General features: G+C 39.2%; 1 protein-coding gene across 2 annotated transcripts in view; it reads left to right on the top strand.

The window, feature by feature from the left end:
* The window catches only part of pde1cb (phosphodiesterase 1C, calmodulin-dependent b), a 100926-nt gene that overhangs the window by 39141 nt on the left and 40623 nt on the right, over positions 1-21162 (top strand). The window contains exons 1-2 of one of the 2 annotated variants that reach the window (XM_026946202.3): positions 1959-2504; positions 6100-6126. The exons of the other annotated variant lie outside the window; for it this stretch is intronic. Coding sequence (XP_026802003.2) covers positions 2404-2504; positions 6100-6126 — 128 coding nt within the window. The 5' untranslated portion in view covers positions 1959-2403. Of the gene's footprint in view, positions 1-1958; positions 2505-6099; positions 6127-21162 lie in introns of those variants that run through there. 2 annotated transcript variants of the gene reach the window in all.

Raw genomic sequence — 21162 nt, 5'->3', positions numbered from 1 at the left:
TAGCATCACAGACATCTGAATGGATATAACAACATGAGATGGTGAAAGGTGGCAGATTTACAAGGAGGTGATCTTTTTTTTTTTTAAATCTGAGGATTAAATCCTCTTACATGCTCTTCAAATCAAGCCTAAATTACCTTGTCTTTTTTTAATTGAAAACTATCCAGGAGCCTGGATGAAAGAGGAATTACAGAGACATTGATTTGTGATAATTCCTTTAAAGGTGGCTGTGAATAATGAGGTAATAAATTGTCCAAAACTGATGAGGCAGAAAAGGGTTTCCTTTCTCAGAGCTGTGCACAGATTCTTTAAGATGGTTGAGGCTGCTCTAGAATATAGAGTGAAGTCAGTGTAACTGTGTTCAATTAATGACTTTGGGGGAAAAAGGGAGAATTAGATTCTTTTAACCAGGCTTGGTAAAGGATAGCTTCTCAAATGCTGTTTTTTGGAAATGTCTTCAATGCGAGGAAGGTCAAGAAAAAGTCCAGTGCAATGGCATTAGAGCACACTGAGTTCATGGAGCTTGTGTATTGTGTGATTTGAGTCTAACGTCTTTCAGTTTTGTCAGAGGTGAAATAATTGTTTCTGTGCACAAATGCAGGTAAATTTTAGCCATCTTACAGGTAAGCACCTTTTCAGGAACTAAGTAACTTTAGACATGTTTCCACCAGGCTAATTTTAGTCCCTGGGCCATAGTTCCAGACACCTTGGTCCAAAATAGGTACTTTTCTGCAGACCAGGACCTCTTGGGATGCAGTGTGTTATACTGAACATTGCTGACTGGTTAAAAAACAAGGTTCAGAGAATAACCAAACCAAGTTATCGTTTTAAAAACCTGTCCTACATACGCATAGTTAACAACATGTATAGTCTCATCAGTGAAAATGCTCTTTGACAAAGGGTTTTTGTAAACAGTTAGGTGAAACCAATGCTGGAAAACCAAAAAAAAAAAAAAAATTTAAGGATGCTATGATGCTCTAAAAACCTTTAATGATGCAGAGAAATGTGTATACACAGATGTTCTGAGAGACAATTAGATTGCACCCTTTAGGATCCTGAAGCTTGTGGCCAGAAAAGTGCACAAAACATGTATCCTGGGCATGGAGTGTTTGAAGCTGATCCTACCGTTTGTTCTGTTACTGTTTGTGAATATACTAGACATGTAAATATTTTTCGCTGCATTTTTCGCGGCTTCTGTTAGATCAGAAAACAACTCAGCATGGTACTGAACATTATTATAAAACAAATTACATATACATTACATATTGCATTATTATATAGCAAATATAAGATGATTAAGCCTATTCCGTGGCATATGTGAAGCTTAAAATTGTCTTATTCTATTAGCAGATAATTTTGGTTCTTTTTAGAATAAATGTTTGAAATAAGCAAAATTGTTTGCCAGTAGAACAAGACAATTTTATAATTATACTTTATACTATAGAAATAGTAATAATAAATAGAAATATTACTTGAATTTGCCTATGTTTAAGATATTTTTTACTTGCTAAGATATCATTTTTTTTGGACTGTTGACTAAAATATTGACTAAAACCTCAATTTTTATTAAATAGACTAGATAATTATACTAAAATAGACATTAATTGAGAAGTTAATTCATATGACATGGCGAAAGATTTTTTTGCTAAAGAAGATTTTTGTCAAAAGACTAAAACTACGACCAAATCTGTATAAAAGCATATGAAAGTGCACAGGCTGGGACATGCCTTTACTATTATGACTCAACAGCTGAAAAATTCCAACATCTGCACTTGAATTCAATCTGAGTGGGTTTTTTCCCCCCATTCTGAAGTATGTTATCGTTCACAATTTTTCCCCTCCTCACTCTCCATGATGAATAAAATATATTGATCTCACTACACCCTGCAGTCAGTGCCAGTGATCCTCTACTCCACCCTAAACTCCTCCCTCTCTCTGTTTCCATCTCTCTCTCTCTCTCTCTCTCTCTTGCCATTTTCCTCCCTCTGCCCCATTCGCTCATGCTTGGATCAGTAGACTACATTATTCTGCACAGAGACAGAGTGCTCACACACACACATGCATGCACGCACACACACGCGCAGCTCCGCTCTACACTTCCTGCTCCTCGAGTGCACTCAGTGTGTCCGACTTGGTCTAAACACACACACACACAAACTGCACACAGACTGCACACACCCCTATGTACTGCACACACCCTTATGTACTGCACACACCCCTCAACTCCTGAACACGGCTCAGAGTAGCACAGTAACAGGACGAGGGAAAGGAGGAGGAGGGGGACGGAGGATGTTGCCAGCGGTAGCGTCCTGGCCACAGCTGCACTGAAGAGGGGACACGGGTTCTCCCCTCGTTCTTGTTCTCGCGCCCTCATTGCCTCACTTGCTCCGGATTAACTTCACCATGGAGTCTCCAACCAAAGAGATCGAGGAGTTTGAGAGCACTTCGCTGAAGTACCTCCAACCAGACCAGATTGAGAAGATCTGGCTCCGGCTCCGGGGACTGTGAGTACTTTTCTACAGGTCTTAGTGTGTGTGTGTGTGTGTGTGTGTCCTAGTGGATGAGACAAAACGATATCAGAGAATTGAAATTGCCCTAAACACTTCGGTTCTTTGTAGAAACCTACATCAGCGTTTCTGTAACAGAAAGGGTTCCAAGTAGAACTCCTTTTAGAAAGCTACCCGGAGAACCCTTAACCATATTGAAGAACCTCTGAAGGGCTCTTTTTTTCCTAAAATTTACATCTAATAGGTCTACGTAATGGTTTCCTATGTAGATAACCATTAATGTTATACATCCTTCTTTGCCTAAAGGTTCTTAGAAAAAAAGGGATCTTCAAGAATACTGTGCGAGGCTAAGGTTCCTCAGCTTCCTACTTTGAGCCTTCAGTAATCGGGAAACACTCATTACTGGGAGTTCTACGTAGAACCTTCAATAGAAACAAACCAAACCAAGGAACATGTTAAGATTATAGATTTAGCATTGTTTTCCTAAGAGTGTACGTACGTGTGAATATCAGAAATGGTTTATGTACGTTAAATCATGGCAACATGACACCATGAGGGACCACCAGACTCACATAGGACCGTTCAATCCAGAAATATAGGCGGAATTCTATCATAACACTGGAATTTGTTTTCAGCCATTCTGTCTAGAAGAAGTCCTGAATTACCACAGGAATTCTTAGCATCCTGAGGTCAACTCATAGTGAAACAAAATAACATCACTAACAACTAGAAACCAGCAAATCTTTCTGCGATTTTTCCCCCCAGCAGCATCCTGGGAGCATCACTTCATTATCTCACCTCCAAAGCAAAACCAAATGGTGTAAAAAAATCTAAATCTGGCTCCCTCACAACCATCGCATACACTTCCCAAAAGGCGAAAAGCGTTTTCTCCAGAGTACTCTATTTTATAAAAGCATTTAGAGGTTTACTCTTAATAATGCGACTTTCCTAGGAGACGAGGACACACACCGTTCCCCACTTTTCCGAAGGCTTCTTCAGGAACAGGCTCTTATTGCTTCAGGTCTGGATGAGAAAAACACAATTCCATCCATTTATAAAGATGAAAAGAGCAGAGAGAGAGAGAGGGAAGGAGGAACACACTGTTCTCTCAGATCACAGCCATTCTTTTTAAATGATAGAAGTGTTTGAGACGTTACAGATGGAGTCACAGTGACTGAGAGCAACAGTCATTTCTGCTGAGGGTCAGAGATCTTTATCAGCGCTGGTGGTTCACTTGAGAAGTGTTTGACGCACGACAGTCTGTTATCTCTTTTTCTCTGTACTGTGTATTGACGATCATGTGAAATACCATGTTTGAGTGATTCTCTGATTCGCTGGGGCTCATGGAAAAAGGAAATATGTTTTTATTTCATGTATGTAAATAATAAAACTTAGAGGGCACACTGTTATAGGAAAATAATTAACAATGAACCGATACTGTTACCACCATGAAGTGTACTGTCCCAAAGTGTTTTATACCTCTTACACCTCAGCAGTTTTCCAGCAATTAATTTTTTTATTTGTAAATAGATAATATGTCATAACTGTAAAATCTATTTATAATTCATTTCCTGTTGTGGAACGTCAAGTTCCTGTTATCACATACAGTATGTTACAACCACTATAAACAGTCATTTCCTCACAAGCCTCTCTTCTATTCTTTTTGTTTTTAAAATTAACAAGACAGAATTCAGCTTGTTTTGGTACAGAGGAAATGCAAAACGTAATCTTCTCCATCCTGATGACTTTCATGTGGCGGAAAACCTAAAAGTTACAGCTTTTTAAAGCTCCTTCCACAAATGCAAATAAACATCAAACCTGCCTTGTGTCAGTGTATAATTGCGACCAGAAATCACCAGAAGTCATGTGATCAGAAGTCATTTTCCTCCGCTATTCAATATTTGCTTTAAAGTAAAGAAAAATTGTTCTTGATATTCCATAATTATTAGGGATCCGACATTTGAAGATCATTGTGAGTAAACAGATGTGTTCAAGCAGATCAGTGTCATAATGCAATGCAAATAGTGCTTTTAAGTTCCTAAAAAGCCCCCCACAACACACACACACACACACACACTTGACCAACAGCTGGTGGATGAGCATGTGCATTTGTGTGTGTAAATGTATACACATGAATATACCTCTGTAAGTGTGTAGGATATTAATGGTCCCTGAGAGTGTACACAAAAAGCTCATGCTGCAGAGAGAGCGAGAGAGAGAGAGAGAGAGAGAGAGAGAGTGCAGTCGTTCATTACTGAGCAATCTCAGTCCTGCCTGATGCATTGGACTGATCACAGAGATGACATGTGAATGAAGAGTGCAGTGTTCCCCTTGTGTGTCAACTAAATGCTCTGCTGTTATTGTATTTTTAATGGGCTTATGGGAAGTGTGTTTAGAGACGCCCTACTACTCAGCTTGATCGAACACTGCAGCAGTGCAATGTCAAAAAAGCTTAACCAGGCATTAAGGATTGCTCACATAGTAGAAAAACTAAGTAAAGCCACTCATTGATTTAGAATAATAATAATCCATCCATCCATCTTCTGTACCGCTTATCCTACACAGGGTCTCGGGGTAGCCTGGGGCCTATCCCAGGGGACTCGGGGCACCCTTTACGGGGAACATGCAAGTGTCATGCACAAAGGGTGAAGCGGGGATTCGAACCCCCAACTTATCACATCAGTACGGCAATTAGAAAATCTCAAGCATTTATTGATCAGTTTGGTTCAGTAATAAAGAAGCTGGAAAACAACTTACAAGCTAGCAAAGATGGTCAACCAGCTTGACTAGCTTGTTTTGTGTTTTGGCAGCTATTAGCTGGTCAGAGCAAGCCGAATTTTTTCAGTGATGGACCTTACTACTCTGGGGGAATGGATTATACCTAGTAATGGTTAGCTTAATAGTAGCTAGCTTCCTACTGCTGGGAATGACTTGATATAATACTTAGGCTAATATTATTTAGTGTAGTGAAAATGGCTAGCTACCAATTGTGATGGAAACAATCTAAATGAATGTTTACAAAGCTCCTTAGCTTCCTGTCTGACAGACAACCTCATCCGTATTTGACAGATTCTAGAAAAAGTTAAGCTGTAATGTTACAGAATTACGTTCCTGTAATGTTCTTAAAGTGTTGTTTTCAATACATCTGAGAGAAATGTTGATATTTCTGACACTTTTGTCTCATTTCCACTGTCATTCTGCCTTTGCATAGCTGCTAAAAGACTTAACAGCTTTGTGCTAGCTAGCTATAACATTAGCCTCAGTCATTAGCTCATTTATGCTTCTATGTTTTCCAGTTTCCTCGCAGCAGTGCTTCAACAACTTTAACCACTTGAACTGTGAATGTATCATGTGTTCATCTTTGCATGTCAACGCACAGACCTTTCAACTAAAAATCCAGCCACTGTGTTCAGAAACGTTTTGCTAACTTAAAATCCTCAGCTGTGATTAGCATCAGAGTGATGTCTCTGTTTAATTATATGTTCACGATTATGTGGAATGTACAAACTTGCTTTTGCATACACCATGTAATGAGTAGATTCAATAGAAATCCCTAAATAAATTAATTCTGTATGTTTCTGTGTTGCTACAGGAGGAAATATAAGAAGACGTCACAGAGGTAAGGCAGCCTGGAGTGGCCGAGGCCTGAAAAACAGGGATTTTCTCTTGCCTGCTGGAAATTTTATTTATTTATTTATTTATTTATGTTGAGCAATGTGTGACTCAACTGTTCAATTGCATCTGTACAGTGATCATGAAATAAACACAATTTTTTTTTTACCATTACATTTCCTTCTGGCTTAAAAGCATGATGCAGTTTTTTTTTATTGACATGATAACTATTGACACCAAATTAATTTAGTGAGATGCTTTATGAGATTCTCAACAACCAAGACCTTGTGATTTCAGTGTGTATATTCGTTCTATTTTAATATTTTAATACAATGGCATGTTGAAGTTGCTCTGGAGTGTAAGACACACCCCGCTATATACTGTCTTTTTAGAAAAAAAGTGTTGAATACGCAAGTAGTAGGGACGGCTACTGTAACCATAGTAACAAACTTATAAACTACTGTAACAGCAGGAGTAGTACTACCATCATAACACTAACAAATGGACAAACCAATGTAACTGTAGGAGTAGTATGGCTACCATGATAACAGTAACAAGTGTTCAAAGTGCTATTACTTCATGAGTAGTGTGTCTAACAAATTACTAGTATCAGATAATTGGCTAGTGTAAAAACAGTAACAAATACACAAACTTCCATAAGTGCAGGAGTAACACAACTACCATGAAACCAGTAACAAATGGGCAACTACTATTACTACATTTATAGTATGTCTACCGTAATACCAGGATCAATTAGCCAGACTAACATTACTGCTGGAGTAGCACAGCTAGCATAATAACAGTAACAAATGGGCAAACTACCATAACTGCAGGAGTAGCACTACCGTAATACCACTAACAAACGGACAACCCAAGATAACCGTAGAAGTAGTACAGCTTCTGTAATGACAGTAACCCCTCGAGTAGCACATCTACCGTAATAACGATAACAAATGTTAGTGCAGGAGAAGTACAGCTATTGTAAAACACCCTAACTTTTGGGTAACTACTGTAACTCCTGGAGTAGCAAACCTACCGTAATAACAGTAACAAATGGACAAACTAATGTTAGTGCAGGAGAAGTACAGATACTGTAAAACACTAACTTTTGGGTAACTACTGTAACTCCTGGAGTAGCAAACCTACTGTAATAACAGTAACAAATGGACAAACTAATATTAGTGCAGGAGAAGTACAGCTACTGTAAAACACTCTAACTTTTGGGTAACTGCCGTAACTCCTGGAGTAGCACACCTACCGTAGTAACAGTAACAAATGGACAAACTAACTTTACTGCTGGGAGAGCAAAACTACTGTAAAAACCCAACAAAAGAGTAGCATGCTTATTAAAACAACTGTAATAAATATAAATATTGTAATTGGACTAGTATGTGAATGTGTAACTTGTTTTTGTATGTATATGTTATATATGTCACAACTCCTACATAGTTTTGTCTCATATACAGTTTGTGAGCAGATTATTTCTTTTTTTTCAGTGTAGTGTCTCCTCCTGCCTTTGACATGAACTCAGTGACCCCCTTTCACCTGCTTCTCTGAAGATAAAAGCAAGGCTTGTGCTTTTGTTCATGTGTTTCTGATGGGAAACTAAATGGATCTGCACTTAGTTTTGTGTTGTTGTGCGACCCTGCTATGAGCATGCTAAAATGGGCACCAAATGGTTTCCTCATGCACTTGATGCACATGAGGGGTTTAATGCAATGCCGCTATCTGTATGTGTATCTGATTAGTGCTCCAAATATTCCTATCTGCATTTTGACGCATGTTCATGTTAATGTATATGGTCTGTTAATGTACATGTCTGACTGCTCGCTCATACCTACATGAAAGTCGAAACCTCCTTCTCGCGTGAATATTTTATTTTTGTTTTATTGTCTGCCGGACCCACAGTAAACACCTGTCTCAACCAGATGCCTTTTTTTTAAAGAACCAAACATACTTGTGCACCTCTTTTTCTGTATGTGTATTTGTATTCATATAGAACACGTTATTTGTTCTATCCGAATCATGTATTCGTATTCGGTTACATCTCTAGTGCAACTCTCATCAACTCTTTTGTTGCAATGTTGCACAACAGATTAGACGTATCAGGTTCAGTGGTAGAGAAGGGATACTAATCACAGCCCATATGTTCTCTATGTGTCATGTTGTTTTAAAGGGACATCTGTTGGGAACAAATATGTGGTGGCTGTTGCCAAGAGCTCCACTATTGTTGACAAGGAGGAGAAAAAGAGACAGAGAGAGAGAGTGAGAGAGAGAGAGAGAGAGGGAGAAAGGAAGAGGGGTGGGCCTGGGCTAATATTAGAGAACAGGAGTGGGTTTAATTGGTTGGGCTGCAGGGGGCGGGCTCAGCGGAGAGTTCCCTCTGCTGACTTCCTGTGCCGCTCGCCTCTGATTGACAGCTCAATGGGGCTCTGGGTAATTATGGCAGGCTAATTGGCTGCAGAGAATTCTGGGACTGTGTTATTACTGACACGATGCAACAAGACAAACACAGTATGTGTGTGTGAGTAGACACGTGCGTACAAGTTTGGGGAGAGGGAAGATGACTGTGAGGTTGGCATCTACTGGAAATCAATGAAATGTGATCTACAATGGAACAAATGAAATCAAATTCTGAATCCCACCTGTTGTCTGATTCTTTCGATTTCATTTACTATGAGACCAAAGAATATTCTGGCGTAATCTCTCGGGCCGTTTCCTGACACCGCTGCCAGCTGCAGAACAGAGTTACGTCCCAGTATAACTTTCAGTTCCCTGTAACTGCTTGGTAGTTACTCTTATTTGATATAGTTGATATTAGAGCAAAAAATATTTCATGGACACACTTCTCCCAATGTTTGGCCACTTTCATAAGCATCTACATAGTTGAAGGAAGGTTACGGATGTGACGTAGGATTCATATTAACATGAATAGTGTCTCACTGCCTGCACAAGCTAAGCGTCGAGTGAGACTGTTTCGATATCTAGTCATGTGACCCTCAGGAACATTGAGACACAAAGTTGATTATAGACTGAAGTGGCATTATAAATTTGATAGGATCAGAATTTTAAAGAAAAGTTTTTTTTTTTGCTAATTCCCAGCCACTAGCTAGCTCTCCCAACTTGTTAGGGTGAAGTCTAGAATGTGCATACTCCAAGACATGTGAAACTAGTCACCATCTTTTCAAACAGCTGGTCATGCTGCATTGCAGGGCAGCCTAACACACTCAGAGGAAAGTGCTATCTACCCTCTTCCGCATACACGATCTCACAGATGCCTATGATTGGTTAGTGTTGTTCTGATTGACAGGGATAGAGAGTATGTCTCTCCCATCCAGAAAGCTAGGCTAATTTTGCTTTCTTGGGCTCCTGGTCATGGATGGCTGTGGAATCATTGGAATTGAACTTGTGATTTCCACATCATTAAATTAACTATAAATTGACCAAAAGTGTGAAAAAGTATGATGTGTCTTCTTTAATGACTACGAAATTGGTAAAGTTGGGCAAATAGCTGAGGTATAAAATGAACGAAACACTTCAGGACATGCTGTCACAGGAAAGTAATCAACTTCAAGCACTATTATGGATGGAGTGCTTTGTGCTCTGGAATTACTTTCAGACTTGTAACTATGGACATTTGTACTGAATCGAAGTCACGGTTTGGGTTTGTCCGTCCCAAGGTAAAACTAATCCAGCTTCACTAGGGCTTTATAGTTTGGGAAATACGGTAGTCAGTAATTTGAAAAGAGGCTGTGTTGGGCTTGGGGCATGAAGTAATCATCCTTCCTGAATCCGGAGTTTGATGAGGCGAGACCTACAAAAGTAGAAACTCTCTACTGCTAAATTGAGTGAAAAAATGGCTGTGAAGCCTTTTTTTTTCTCACAGCTGGCGGCGGTAGCTATAAGTGGTCCATTAACGTGTCCAAATAAGAGCCTGTACAACGTTCAGGTGCAGAACAAGCTGTCCACCCGCAAACACACCTGGACGTCTTTCCCCTCTTGAATAAACACCGCTCTGGAGATTATACAAGCTTGTGCAGCGTCGAGTACAGGACATTGTGCTAATGGAGATGGGTGCTTCTCACAGCTGCATGTAAATCATACAAGCCGTCAAGGGTTAGGCATATTACACACACTCGCACACGTGTATACACTTAACATAATCAAGTGATGCTCTCCTTGTTCATTGATGCTAAGAGGGCTAATTGAAGGCATGACAATAAGTAAATGGGAACAAAAGAGATAAAGAGAGGCTGGCAAGTGCAACACAATTGAAGAAAAACAAACTGTGCTTGTAGGACTTAATCAGTCCGTGAGGTTTAACGTGAAGTACATTAATAACAGAAAGCAGAGCCAGACATAACCCAAGCCAGGGGAAACATGCTGATTAGGCAGTGTAAAAAGACAGAGTGAGTTAAGTATTGGCATCTGAGGTGTTCTGCTGTCGCAAACTAATCCCAAGTGCACTCACTGACGCAGATTGCTGTGGAATTTGGGGCCTCGGCCATGCCAAAGGTTTTGGGAGGTAAACGCAAACATGCAGCTGCTTTTCTGTTCTTTCCATGAACCACAGAAGGAGAATCATTAATCAGCTGTCGATGTGTGGCTAAAACTGACTCTAGGCACAGTTTTAAATCTGAATCTCGCCAAGGTTAATTGTCAGCGAGAGGAAGTCTTGATTACTCGGTGTGAACCACAATACTCCTCATTCAGCTTTGCCACAAAATGTTTCCACACAGTGCAGTCTGCAGGGGTAATTACTCCACTTTAACACATCCAGACTACCATAAAAAAAGACACTTATGTAATGTTGAATGTTAGTCCTTGCCTTACCTGCATAGCTGTAACCAAACGGCATAACACATAAAGCAAACTTTATGCTTGTGTTTGCTTATGCGGCTTAATATCTGTTTATGTCTAGAAAGCCTGTTTTTGTAAGGACATTTACACCACAGCGCTGTTATATTCTCTATTCTCGTTGGTTGAGACTGTCAAGATGTTGATAGTTATACAGGAGGCAATGCTAATACATTTTCATTTCTATAGTAACACTATGTTAGATGCTACACAAAAACAGATTTTTAAAAATGTGTGTAATCATTGATATGGATATGAAGTTTTCTGCATAAGACGTTTATTTAGCATTTTGTAAGGAGTCTCCAGTGTCAGTTATTTGTACCAGTCAGAGATAAAGCTGTAGTGTTAAGCGTTTCACCATGGGAAAGTCTTCAGGACAGAGGACTTTGAAGTTTCTGGATTTTTTTGTCTTTTATTTCCTAATACTGCTTGTACACTAGGCTGATTTCTGGCTGGCTTTAAAGGACCATTAGCCTGCTTTCATCAGGCAGTAGTTTTTTTTTTTTTTTTTTTTTTTGCAGATGAGCATTCATGTTTGAATTAATATTTTCATTGGAAAAATGATCACCGCCCACAAACCACAATGCATATCATTGCCAAAATGTTCTTGTGAAAGCCTGCATGTACAGGTTGCCAAAAGCAATTGTAGATGAGTACAGTGGAAAAGTTTTGCTCTGGCCGTTTACAGGCTTTGCACCTCTTTGCTAAAACACACACATGCACATTTTCTCTGTGTGATCTTTTGTCCCTTTCCAGAGTTACAGATTCCCCCTCCCCCCCTTACTTCCCCTTTCTCCCTCTGAACCTGATAATTAGCGAGGGTAATTGCCCAGTTCAAATGAACCCCTCATCCAGCCTTAATTACATTCCTCTTCTATCCGACACTCCTGTCCTCTCTCCTGCTCTTCGCCTTCCCAGTAATCCAGGTGTTCCCAGCTGTTCTGTGAGTGCAGGTGTGTGAACACCCCCTCGTTGATGCCGCATGCCTCTGATTAGCTGCTAATTCCTGCTGTCACGACTGTGAGAGATATTTCACTCAGAAAGGTCGGAAGGATTCAAAGAAGTGTGCTTGATGTGGCAGCACCGTGTAACACTTTACAGTGATTTCCAGTTTTGTTCATCTTTATGAAGTATGACTTAATTATGTTTACAACAGTGATGTACTTTATCTGATTGGTCACAAGGTGTTGATTTGTTCAATAGTTCTGGCTGCAAGGCAAGGTTTTTAGTAATGTACATGTTCTAATGAATTATCATTTCAATAGGCACTGCTGAGTCACAAGGATGCTCCGTGTAATCAAAGATTAACAGTAAATGGATCATTGTTGATATGATACCTAGTTATCAGGCTATATCACACTACCCTATCATTGATTATTTTCCAGTAACAGCATGCCTTGTTGTATTTTATTCTTTACATGTTAGCCATCAATGGTCGATAACACAATAACGCTTCTGCTAATAATTCCTCTGACATTAAGAGGCTAGTAAAAGTACCATTTACTAGAAATGTCAGCAAAATCCTACATATTCAACTGAAAAAAACAGTTACCCAATAAAATAATAGAACAGCTAAAAAAAAGCAAGCTAGCTATCATCTGCACAGAATATTGCCCAGATAACTCAGCTAACTAGCAAGCTTAGCTAAAAATCTCTTTTGAGTAACACTAGACAAAATCACTACAGTGTACCAACTTAGTGTAAATTGTAAAGTTATTTTTCTAACATTTAAATCAATGGAATTAAAACTTTTACATGTATAGTCATGTATGAAATGTCCCATCATAACACAATGCACTTAGTGGAGAAAACTGCTAATGTAACTTAGTACGCTAGCTAACATAGCTAATGTTTGTTTGAGTATTGCTAGAAAAAAACAAGCTCAGTAAATTTGTAACTTTTAAAGCAATTACATAAAACGTTTCCACAAAGATAGGCGCTGTTCGAGGAAACATAATTGTGTTTATTTTGCGGGAATATCGTTACAATTTTTTAGAGCATAAAGATCAGGAGTGGCCAGTGAGCTCACGTCAAAGGTCTCGTTTATGTAAATCTATGATAAGACTCTGTCCTGTGTAGAATTTTTTTAATTTTGTATTTTAGAAGTATTTTTAAAGGAATATTTTACCCAGAGAAATGCTACCATGGTTAACAACAAATGAGCCCTGTTAGCAAAACTGGCAGCTGGATCTCATCTATACAAAGCTAATCAGCTTCACTTGTTCCTTTTTGTTTTGGCATTTGAAATTTTCATTAGTCTTCATTTCTGGACAATTCCCTTCAGCGTTATAAATAGAGTTTATGTGATAAGGTCTCGAAAACAGATGCATCCAATTAGGACCCCTCCTTGTTTGATTATTTCTGATCGAGATTGTTTTTTTTTTTCCCCAATATCTCTGCTGAAAAAAAAAAAAAACAGCCTGGGCCAGTAAGCTGTTTTTAGCTCGTCACCAGCCTCAGATGGTCAGTTTTGATGGTTTTATTGGGGTTTTGGATACTTTCCGGCTGATTCTAGCTGGTCAGGCGGGTTCTAGCTGGTTCAGCTGGTTCTGTCTCATCAAGATGGTACTGGCTGGGCAGATCTGATGGTTCTAGATGGACAGATTGGTTCTAGCTGTTCAGGATGGTTCAGGTGGGTTCTAGCTGGTCAGATTCATTCTGGCTGGCCAAGTTGGTTCTAGCTGGTCAAATCTGATTGTTATAGTCGGGTATTGGACATTTTCATGGTGGGTCTAGCTAGTCAGAATGGTTCTAGCTAGTCAAGCTTGCTTATCAGATTTAATGGTTATCACAAGGCTGTATATAAGAGCAATCTTTTCTAAAATGGTTATTTTCTCATCTATTAGAAGGTAATGGTGAACATATACTTGTATATGAAGTATAGATTTGTCATTTTCCTTCTGTAAGCCAGGCCTGGAAGAAAAACACACTTGCAGTGATGCTCTGGTGATTAGTGACACAAATCAATCTGTAATGTAATCATAACCCCTCACTCCAAAGTGCTCCTTACACAGCTGGCAGTAGCTCAGCACTTGGATTTACACCAGCCATCCGTCTCTCGTTCCATCATGGCCAGCCCTCCATCCTCTTGGCATCAGTCTGCTGTGTCTCCTGAGGTTTATGAGGCAAAAAAGTGGACATTCATACAGGTTTAGCATGGCATATCTGACCCTGACCAATCCATCAGACCCTAGATGTGTCTCATTTAGAGCTATGCCAGGGTACAGCCTGAATGGATTTGATTATTACACTCCAAATATCATTTCATATTCCCTTTTATTTAGGTGAATCACATGAGATTAGTTGGAGGAGTTTGCATAAATAATGCAGATAACGATCCATTCCAATCACAAATTATCTTCTTACAAAAAGGGCCCTGATTAGACCCATTTTGTTTCATTTTCATTTCATATTCCCTTTCATTAGCTGCCTGGCTGGAAATAATATTTGGCTGACAGGGATCTGCAGATCTTTGTAATCTCCTTCACCTCCCTTATGTGGTGTGTGCTTGCTTGTTAGCCAAGACACCTCAAGCATGAAATCACTTGTTTTCAAGAACGTTATGTTACTAGCAGGTCCAGCTTTGGGGACCTAAGAATATTCTGTTTTCCTCTACCACAATAGTAGGCATCGCTTTGTTGCACTCCTTAGCTATAAGATTCTGCGGCGTTGTGTAGCTGTTGACTGGCAATGAACACACAGAGTATCCACTAGCTATCCAGCTATCTTGCTAATGTTAGAAGCTGCTACCAAACCTGCATGACAATAGATAACTAATACATTTAACATATACATTTAGCAGCTGATTAGCCAGAGAACCTACAAGCTAATCTTCATGATTATAGCTATCAAATATCATATTTTGCCGTTTATTAACCAGAGAACCTACAAGCTAATCTTCATGAATATAGCTAACTAATAATGTATTGCGTAGTTTATAAACCTCAAATTTTCATGATGATAACTTACTTCCTAACATAGCGTAAGCTTTATTATCTGGAGAATCTAAAAGCTCACCTATCTAGCTGCTATCTCCTGGCAGTTGCAACAGTCTAGCTACTGTGTAGCTAGAAAGACAAAGTGCTATGGGATTTTTTTTATTTTCATTAAGTGCTTTAGACCTTGTTACAATGCTTCTAAAAATGAGAAACTAATTAGTAATTACTACATTACTTGAGAACTACTGTCCAAAAAATGTCAAGGATTGAGCGTTAATGCATATCGGTGTGGTGATAATGGTTTGGAGTGAGCATTGTGAAGCACAGCTTTATGTATCTGTGTGTTTGGAAGTGCTGGAAAGTGGTCCATAGGGACCCAGCCATTGTGAAGGTCAAAGTAAAGAGCTTGTATGAGAACTGCTCAGTTCTGCTAGTGGAGAGGTTATGCCAAATTCATGACCACGTTGGAACCGGAAAGCATGAAAAATCCAACTGATGTCATTTCAACATGGTGCCCACAGTGCAAAGTAGCACGAGAAATAGTAGCATTTTTTACGCCTTGAAAGCAGACACATTATGCTTGTGTTTTGGTTTTCTGTTCTGTTTGTGGTTTGTTATCCTGTTGCGTTCACCTGTTGTGTGTTACTTCTTCATTCATTTGTCTGTAGTCTATAAATCTTGTGCATATTTGCATCTTTAATTCCAAACCTTGTTTTCCTAGTTTACTTCCTGGTTTTGACTTTTGGCTGTTTTTGTTGTTTATTGATTATGGATTACCCTATGTTGATTCTACATACCTATGTTTTGACCCCCACTGTGGACACTGACATTATCCAAAGGAAATACACACTTGTGTCCTGCCGCATTCACCCACACGCTACATAGACTTTCAAGTTTTCTGTTTGTGTATTCCTATCAACATACAGGAGGACAGTTTGATAACTGAAAGTTTTTTTTTTTTACTGTGTACTTTCATTTCATCATATATCCACTCTTAATCAAGTGAAGAACTAACCAAACAACATCCCTGGGCACTTTAGAACGTTATTTGAGAGCTTTTTACATCCACACAGAAGCTACACAAGAGCTACATTGCTTCCTGTGAGCATCCATTTTGGTCTGAGGTGGAAAACAGGAAGTTCTCAGTTGCAAGTTGTCATGAATGCAGCATTAGCTCCTAATCTACAGAACCTGATCCAGCTAATCAATATTAGAGCCAGGTGCGTTGGAACTAAACTCTGCAGCATGGTAGATCTCAGGAGCATATCTGGCTTTGTCACAAAACTCTCCTGTTATCTTCCAGTTTTCCTCACTCCTACTGGGATGCTTTTCAATGCCAAGCATGTGATGAATGGACGTTCCAAGGAAGAACTGTCTCGCCAAGTTACTTTACAAGAACAAACTTGCACAGAAAGAGGAGAAGAATTTATGTATATACATAATGTATATACATCTGTATACACATCTGTATATCTGTCTTTAGTGCTAACAGCTTCCAGCTTCATAAACCATAACATGGGTAGAAAAGTGGAAGGAGGTTATAACTAGCTAACGTTGACTGATTCGAATGAAATGAATGAGCTTCTATATTAGTTGTTTTGTTTGTGCAAAAAGTGGAACGAATCTTTTTTTTGGGATTTTTTGGGACTGTCCCACAAAGTGATGGACAGGTGATTACTCCATTATTCAGTCTCTTCAGCCAGTTTGTTTTATGTTTGTCTTGCAAACTATCTATCTAGCTCTGTCATTAGTTTCAGATTCTTTCAGTGTGTGCAGTAGAATACAGCTTGATGTTACAGCTCGTTCTAACTGCCTGTCTACCTGTACTGATCTATCTATCTATCTCTCTCTCTCTTTTAGTCTGTTTCTATCTGTCTGTCATTAGGTTTCCTCAGTGTGTGCACTGAAATGGAGCTCTCAGCTTGATGCGTCATCTCTGTTTTAACTATCTGTCCTCTGTTCAACCATATCTATCTATCTATCTATCTATCTATCTATCTATCTGTCTGTCTGTCTGTCTGTGATAGTATATTTTATGTATACATGAACTGTTGATTAGCAGTTAACGGGTTTGTGAAAGGGACGTGGGTGTAAGAGACGTGTGTGTGTGTGTGTGTATCTCAGGGTTGCTGGACACAGTAGTTCAGTGATTTATGGTAATCAGAGTGTGGTCTGATGTGTGTCACGAACTCCCAGGAAATAATCTAGCAGGCACAATAGGGCATTGTGTGAGTGCAGCTGCATCGCCTAGAGCAATTAAAAAGACCCGATGCTGTGTCTCTGAGTGTGTGTTTGTATATTTGTGTGGGGGTTTGTGTCTGTGTGTCCACTGGTCTGATTAAGGTGACTTCAGATGGTTTCATTTTGTGGTGTGATATGCAGATTTGGTGACCTTTTAAAAAGCTGAAATAGCTTCTGTTGGCTTGGTGAGAGCGGCTGCGACAAACTGACCTTTTCTACTGCAGTTAACCACAGGAACTTGGCGCCAGGTGCTTAAATTATTGACCTCGGAGGAATTTCCCCTTTGTGTTTTAGGGGTATTCTAAATGCTAGTGTACAAACAAATTCTAGTCATCAAGAAAACATATAAGAGCAAACTGCATGGAATAGAAATTGTGTGAAAAAGTGACTAGAAAAGAGGGGGATGGGAAGGGACAGAATCATGGCATCTTTTCTCTCTTTATCTCTATATTCTCTCCCCCTACATCCATCAGGATTCCTCAGTAATAATCCTCTTCTCTAGGCTTTCATACATCCATACAACCTTCCATCTGTCCTCCATTCTTCCCTGGAATTGACTTCTCATTATGTAACAAAGAGGGACTCCAGTCCCAAGCTTCCTCATAACACTGTGGCTGTGTTTATATGCAAATATTTTTGTCAATCCAAATTAATTCATTCCAATTGCAGATGCCATGCGAGGTATTTAGTGTTAACATTACCATAAAAATTAAAAGCTAATGAATCATATCAAATGGAGCTACTAGTTTAAGGTGCTAGTTGAGTTTTCAATCATCTCTTCAATTATATTAAAAGGCAAACAGAAAAAAATTGTGTTCCACATCTAAACCTTGCTAGCTAAGCATGATTTTTTTTCACGTGATGAATGTCATGATTTGATCCAGTTGTTGGACAGTTATGTGCCATAGCAAAGTGGAGGCTAATCAACTCAGTTTATAATCAGACATCCTTGATACTTCTACGCCATCAAATTATCATCAAACAAACGATCAAAACAAAGAAGATCATCATCAAAACAAAGAAAACAGCTTACACACTCTGTAAAGACAAACATTTTAAAATGATTAAAGGAATTAATAAAAAGAAATGTAGTCAATAGAATTGACTGAATGAATCAGCGAATTTTCCCCCCGATGTTAGCGTGAACAGAGATCATGTGAAGAGACAATGTTTCAATGCGACAACATCTAACTAGCAAGTTAGCTTTAGTGACTAGCGAGTTAGTCCATGTACGTTTGCTAGTGAACAGTTTCTGGCAGTCTACAGACAAAACTAAGAACACAAAGTGTTAGCTAGCTACAAGACTGTTAGCTAGTTACAAGATTGTTAATCCCTTTATATTTGCTAGTAAACAGTTTCTAGCAATCTGCAGACAAAAATAAGAAAATAGATATGACTGTTAGCTACCCATAAGTCTGTTGGCTTGCTACAAGCCTGTTAGCTACCTACAAGACTGTGAGCTAGCTCCAGTACAAGACATACATCTCACTAACAATTATAAGCGAACTTGGTCAGAGTGACAGTTTTCTTTGCCATTTTGTTTAAACCTTACTGGTCTGGTCTTGTAAACAGAATACATAATAGCTTCTTTCTTATTGGAACACAATGATGGATGGCAAGATTCAGGTCCTTAAGCTGGGTATTAATGGAGTTAAGTGACATCTAATTGGACTTTAGAGGCATTCAAACTGTGAGGAAAACAGGATTACGGTAGGAAACATGGAAGTGCACTGAAGACCAACCACCTAGCAAACAGCAGTAATGATCTGTAAACTTAGTTATTAGCGCTATTTTTTCTCTCCTCCCGTTTTTTTTCTCTTTTCGTTTCTTTTTCTCTTTTTTATCACCCCTCTCCATGCCCCATGTTGCTAATTAGTGCTTGTGCAAGTGGAAGGGAAATCAATTAATGACCGATAAAATAAAGTTGAAATAAAATGGAGCCCAGCAGAGGGAGAGCAGGAGGCAGAGACATGGCAAATGTCACCATGTTGTTTTGCTACATAATTAGTGAGTTAATGGAAACCTTAATGAACATGACAGCGTCCTTCTCAACATTGGAATGGAGACTCCATGAGGGGGCAGAGTGGTGGTTGATCGAACAGGAGAGGCACGGCATGGCACCTATTAATGAATGATTACAGCTTATGAAAAATGCAGCGCAAACTTATTCAGATCAATGCCTTCATATGTAGGCAACTTTTGTGTTCGTGTAAAATGAGTCATTCAAGTGTGTTGCTGCTGCTGCTGTGGCTAATTATACGTAATTATTATTGATTACATTTGATGTGGCATGACCAGCTGTTCTCGACTGGAAAAGTCATTTCAGTTCTAGCACCCAAATGCTGCTGCGCTGGAGTCAATAATCAGTCCCATCAGAAGGTTTGTGACCCAAATGCAGAGGTTGCCAAACTTCAAGGTTTAACTGTTTGGAAGCTGCCACCAGAATGAAACACTGACCACATCACCACAGAACTGACTAGTCCTAAGCTCAGTGCATAAAATCATGCAGATACAGGTCAAGAGCTTTCAGTTAATTTTCAAATAAAACAAATGAAATGTGATCAGAGGATGGCCATACTGGTTTGAGGTGGCAGTAACTCAAATAACCACACTTTATAAATGTGTTGAGCAGAAAAGCATGTCATAATGCACAACACACTGTATCCTGAGGCCAACAAGTTACAACAGTAGAAGACCGCATCAGGTTCCATTCTTGTCAGCCAAGAACAGGAATCTAAGGCTGAGGTTTGATGCGTTCTGCGTTATGAGATGCTTTTCTGCTCAGCATGGCTGTAAAGAGTGGTTACTGCTTAAACACTACTGTTACTGTTTAACACTACTGTTTTGCTGGTAGTTTGTTGGCAAACCTATATATCGTGAAATATTGTGTATTGTAGAAATGTCAAGTATCATGATCATAAAAATGTTCTAAAACCCCCAGGGATTTTGTCCTGCCAGTGTGATGGGGTAACAGGCTGCTGTACCATGAAAGGCTGACTCCCACTGTCTGACTTCAGATATTTTGCAGCCGGTGGCCAAATAGCCGATGTTTATCAGATCATTACGCGGCACGACATGGTGATTCAGAAGCCTCTGGGTCAGTGCAGTCTACAGTGCATGATGACATTATTGTTGTAAGGATGCTGTTTAGTGAGGAGGCGATGGATAATTGGATTCTGGCCAAACCTAAATGGACTGTAATGGCCAGATCAGTACTGGAATGTAAAAAAAGAGTTGCAGGGACATAAAAATTAATGAGTGAATCATTGGACTAAATATATCTAGCTCTGATTACAGATATCCTACATCTTTTTTCTGAAAAAGTAATGGAATGTATGTTTATACACACTGGTTGTTAAATTCGGAGACTGACGCTGAACCTTCCTGTTTGGTTCAGCTGTTGCTCATCTTTTGCCCCACATATCTGTGTTCCTGAACCTGAAAGATGGAAGTTAACTTTGCCTGGCAATGTAACAACTGCTATGGATTATCTCCATGACTCCTGTCACGTTATAGAGAAACTGGAAAGCGCAAAGTCCTGAAGACTTTCCCATAGAGGAAAACCTTCTGCATTGACACTGGAGACTCTCTTCTATAAATGTTAAATAAACATTTCCTTACAGAAAGCTTTACCATATCAATGATTAGACATCCTTTTTTAAATAACAACACTCTTTTTAAAAAAAATCCTGGATTATATGGAATGTCAACAAAAAGTCCCTGTTGTTACAATAGAAACAATAAATAATATTAGATAATATTATAATATTAGAACGACCGCATTAATATAAACCTGTGATTAGAATTACAATCTGCATTACTGTCTGAGCTGCTGTTATAAAAAAATATTCAACACCTTCTAGGCAATCAGAGACGGGAATTCAACAGCACAACACACACACACACACACACACACACACACACACACACACACACACACTGTACACACTCTACTGTGAGAAGTTATCCCTTCTTCTATTCTTTTCTACAGAATCTATGTAATTTTT

Source organism: Pangasianodon hypophthalmus, chromosome 21 (assembly GCF_027358585.1).
Source record: "Pangasianodon hypophthalmus isolate fPanHyp1 chromosome 21, fPanHyp1.pri, whole genome shotgun sequence".
Lineage (NCBI taxonomy): Eukaryota > Metazoa > Chordata > Actinopteri > Siluriformes > Pangasiidae > Pangasianodon > Pangasianodon hypophthalmus.
The sequence above is the reverse complement of the archived record's forward strand: the minus strand, read 5'-3'. Positions and strand labels throughout refer to the sequence as shown.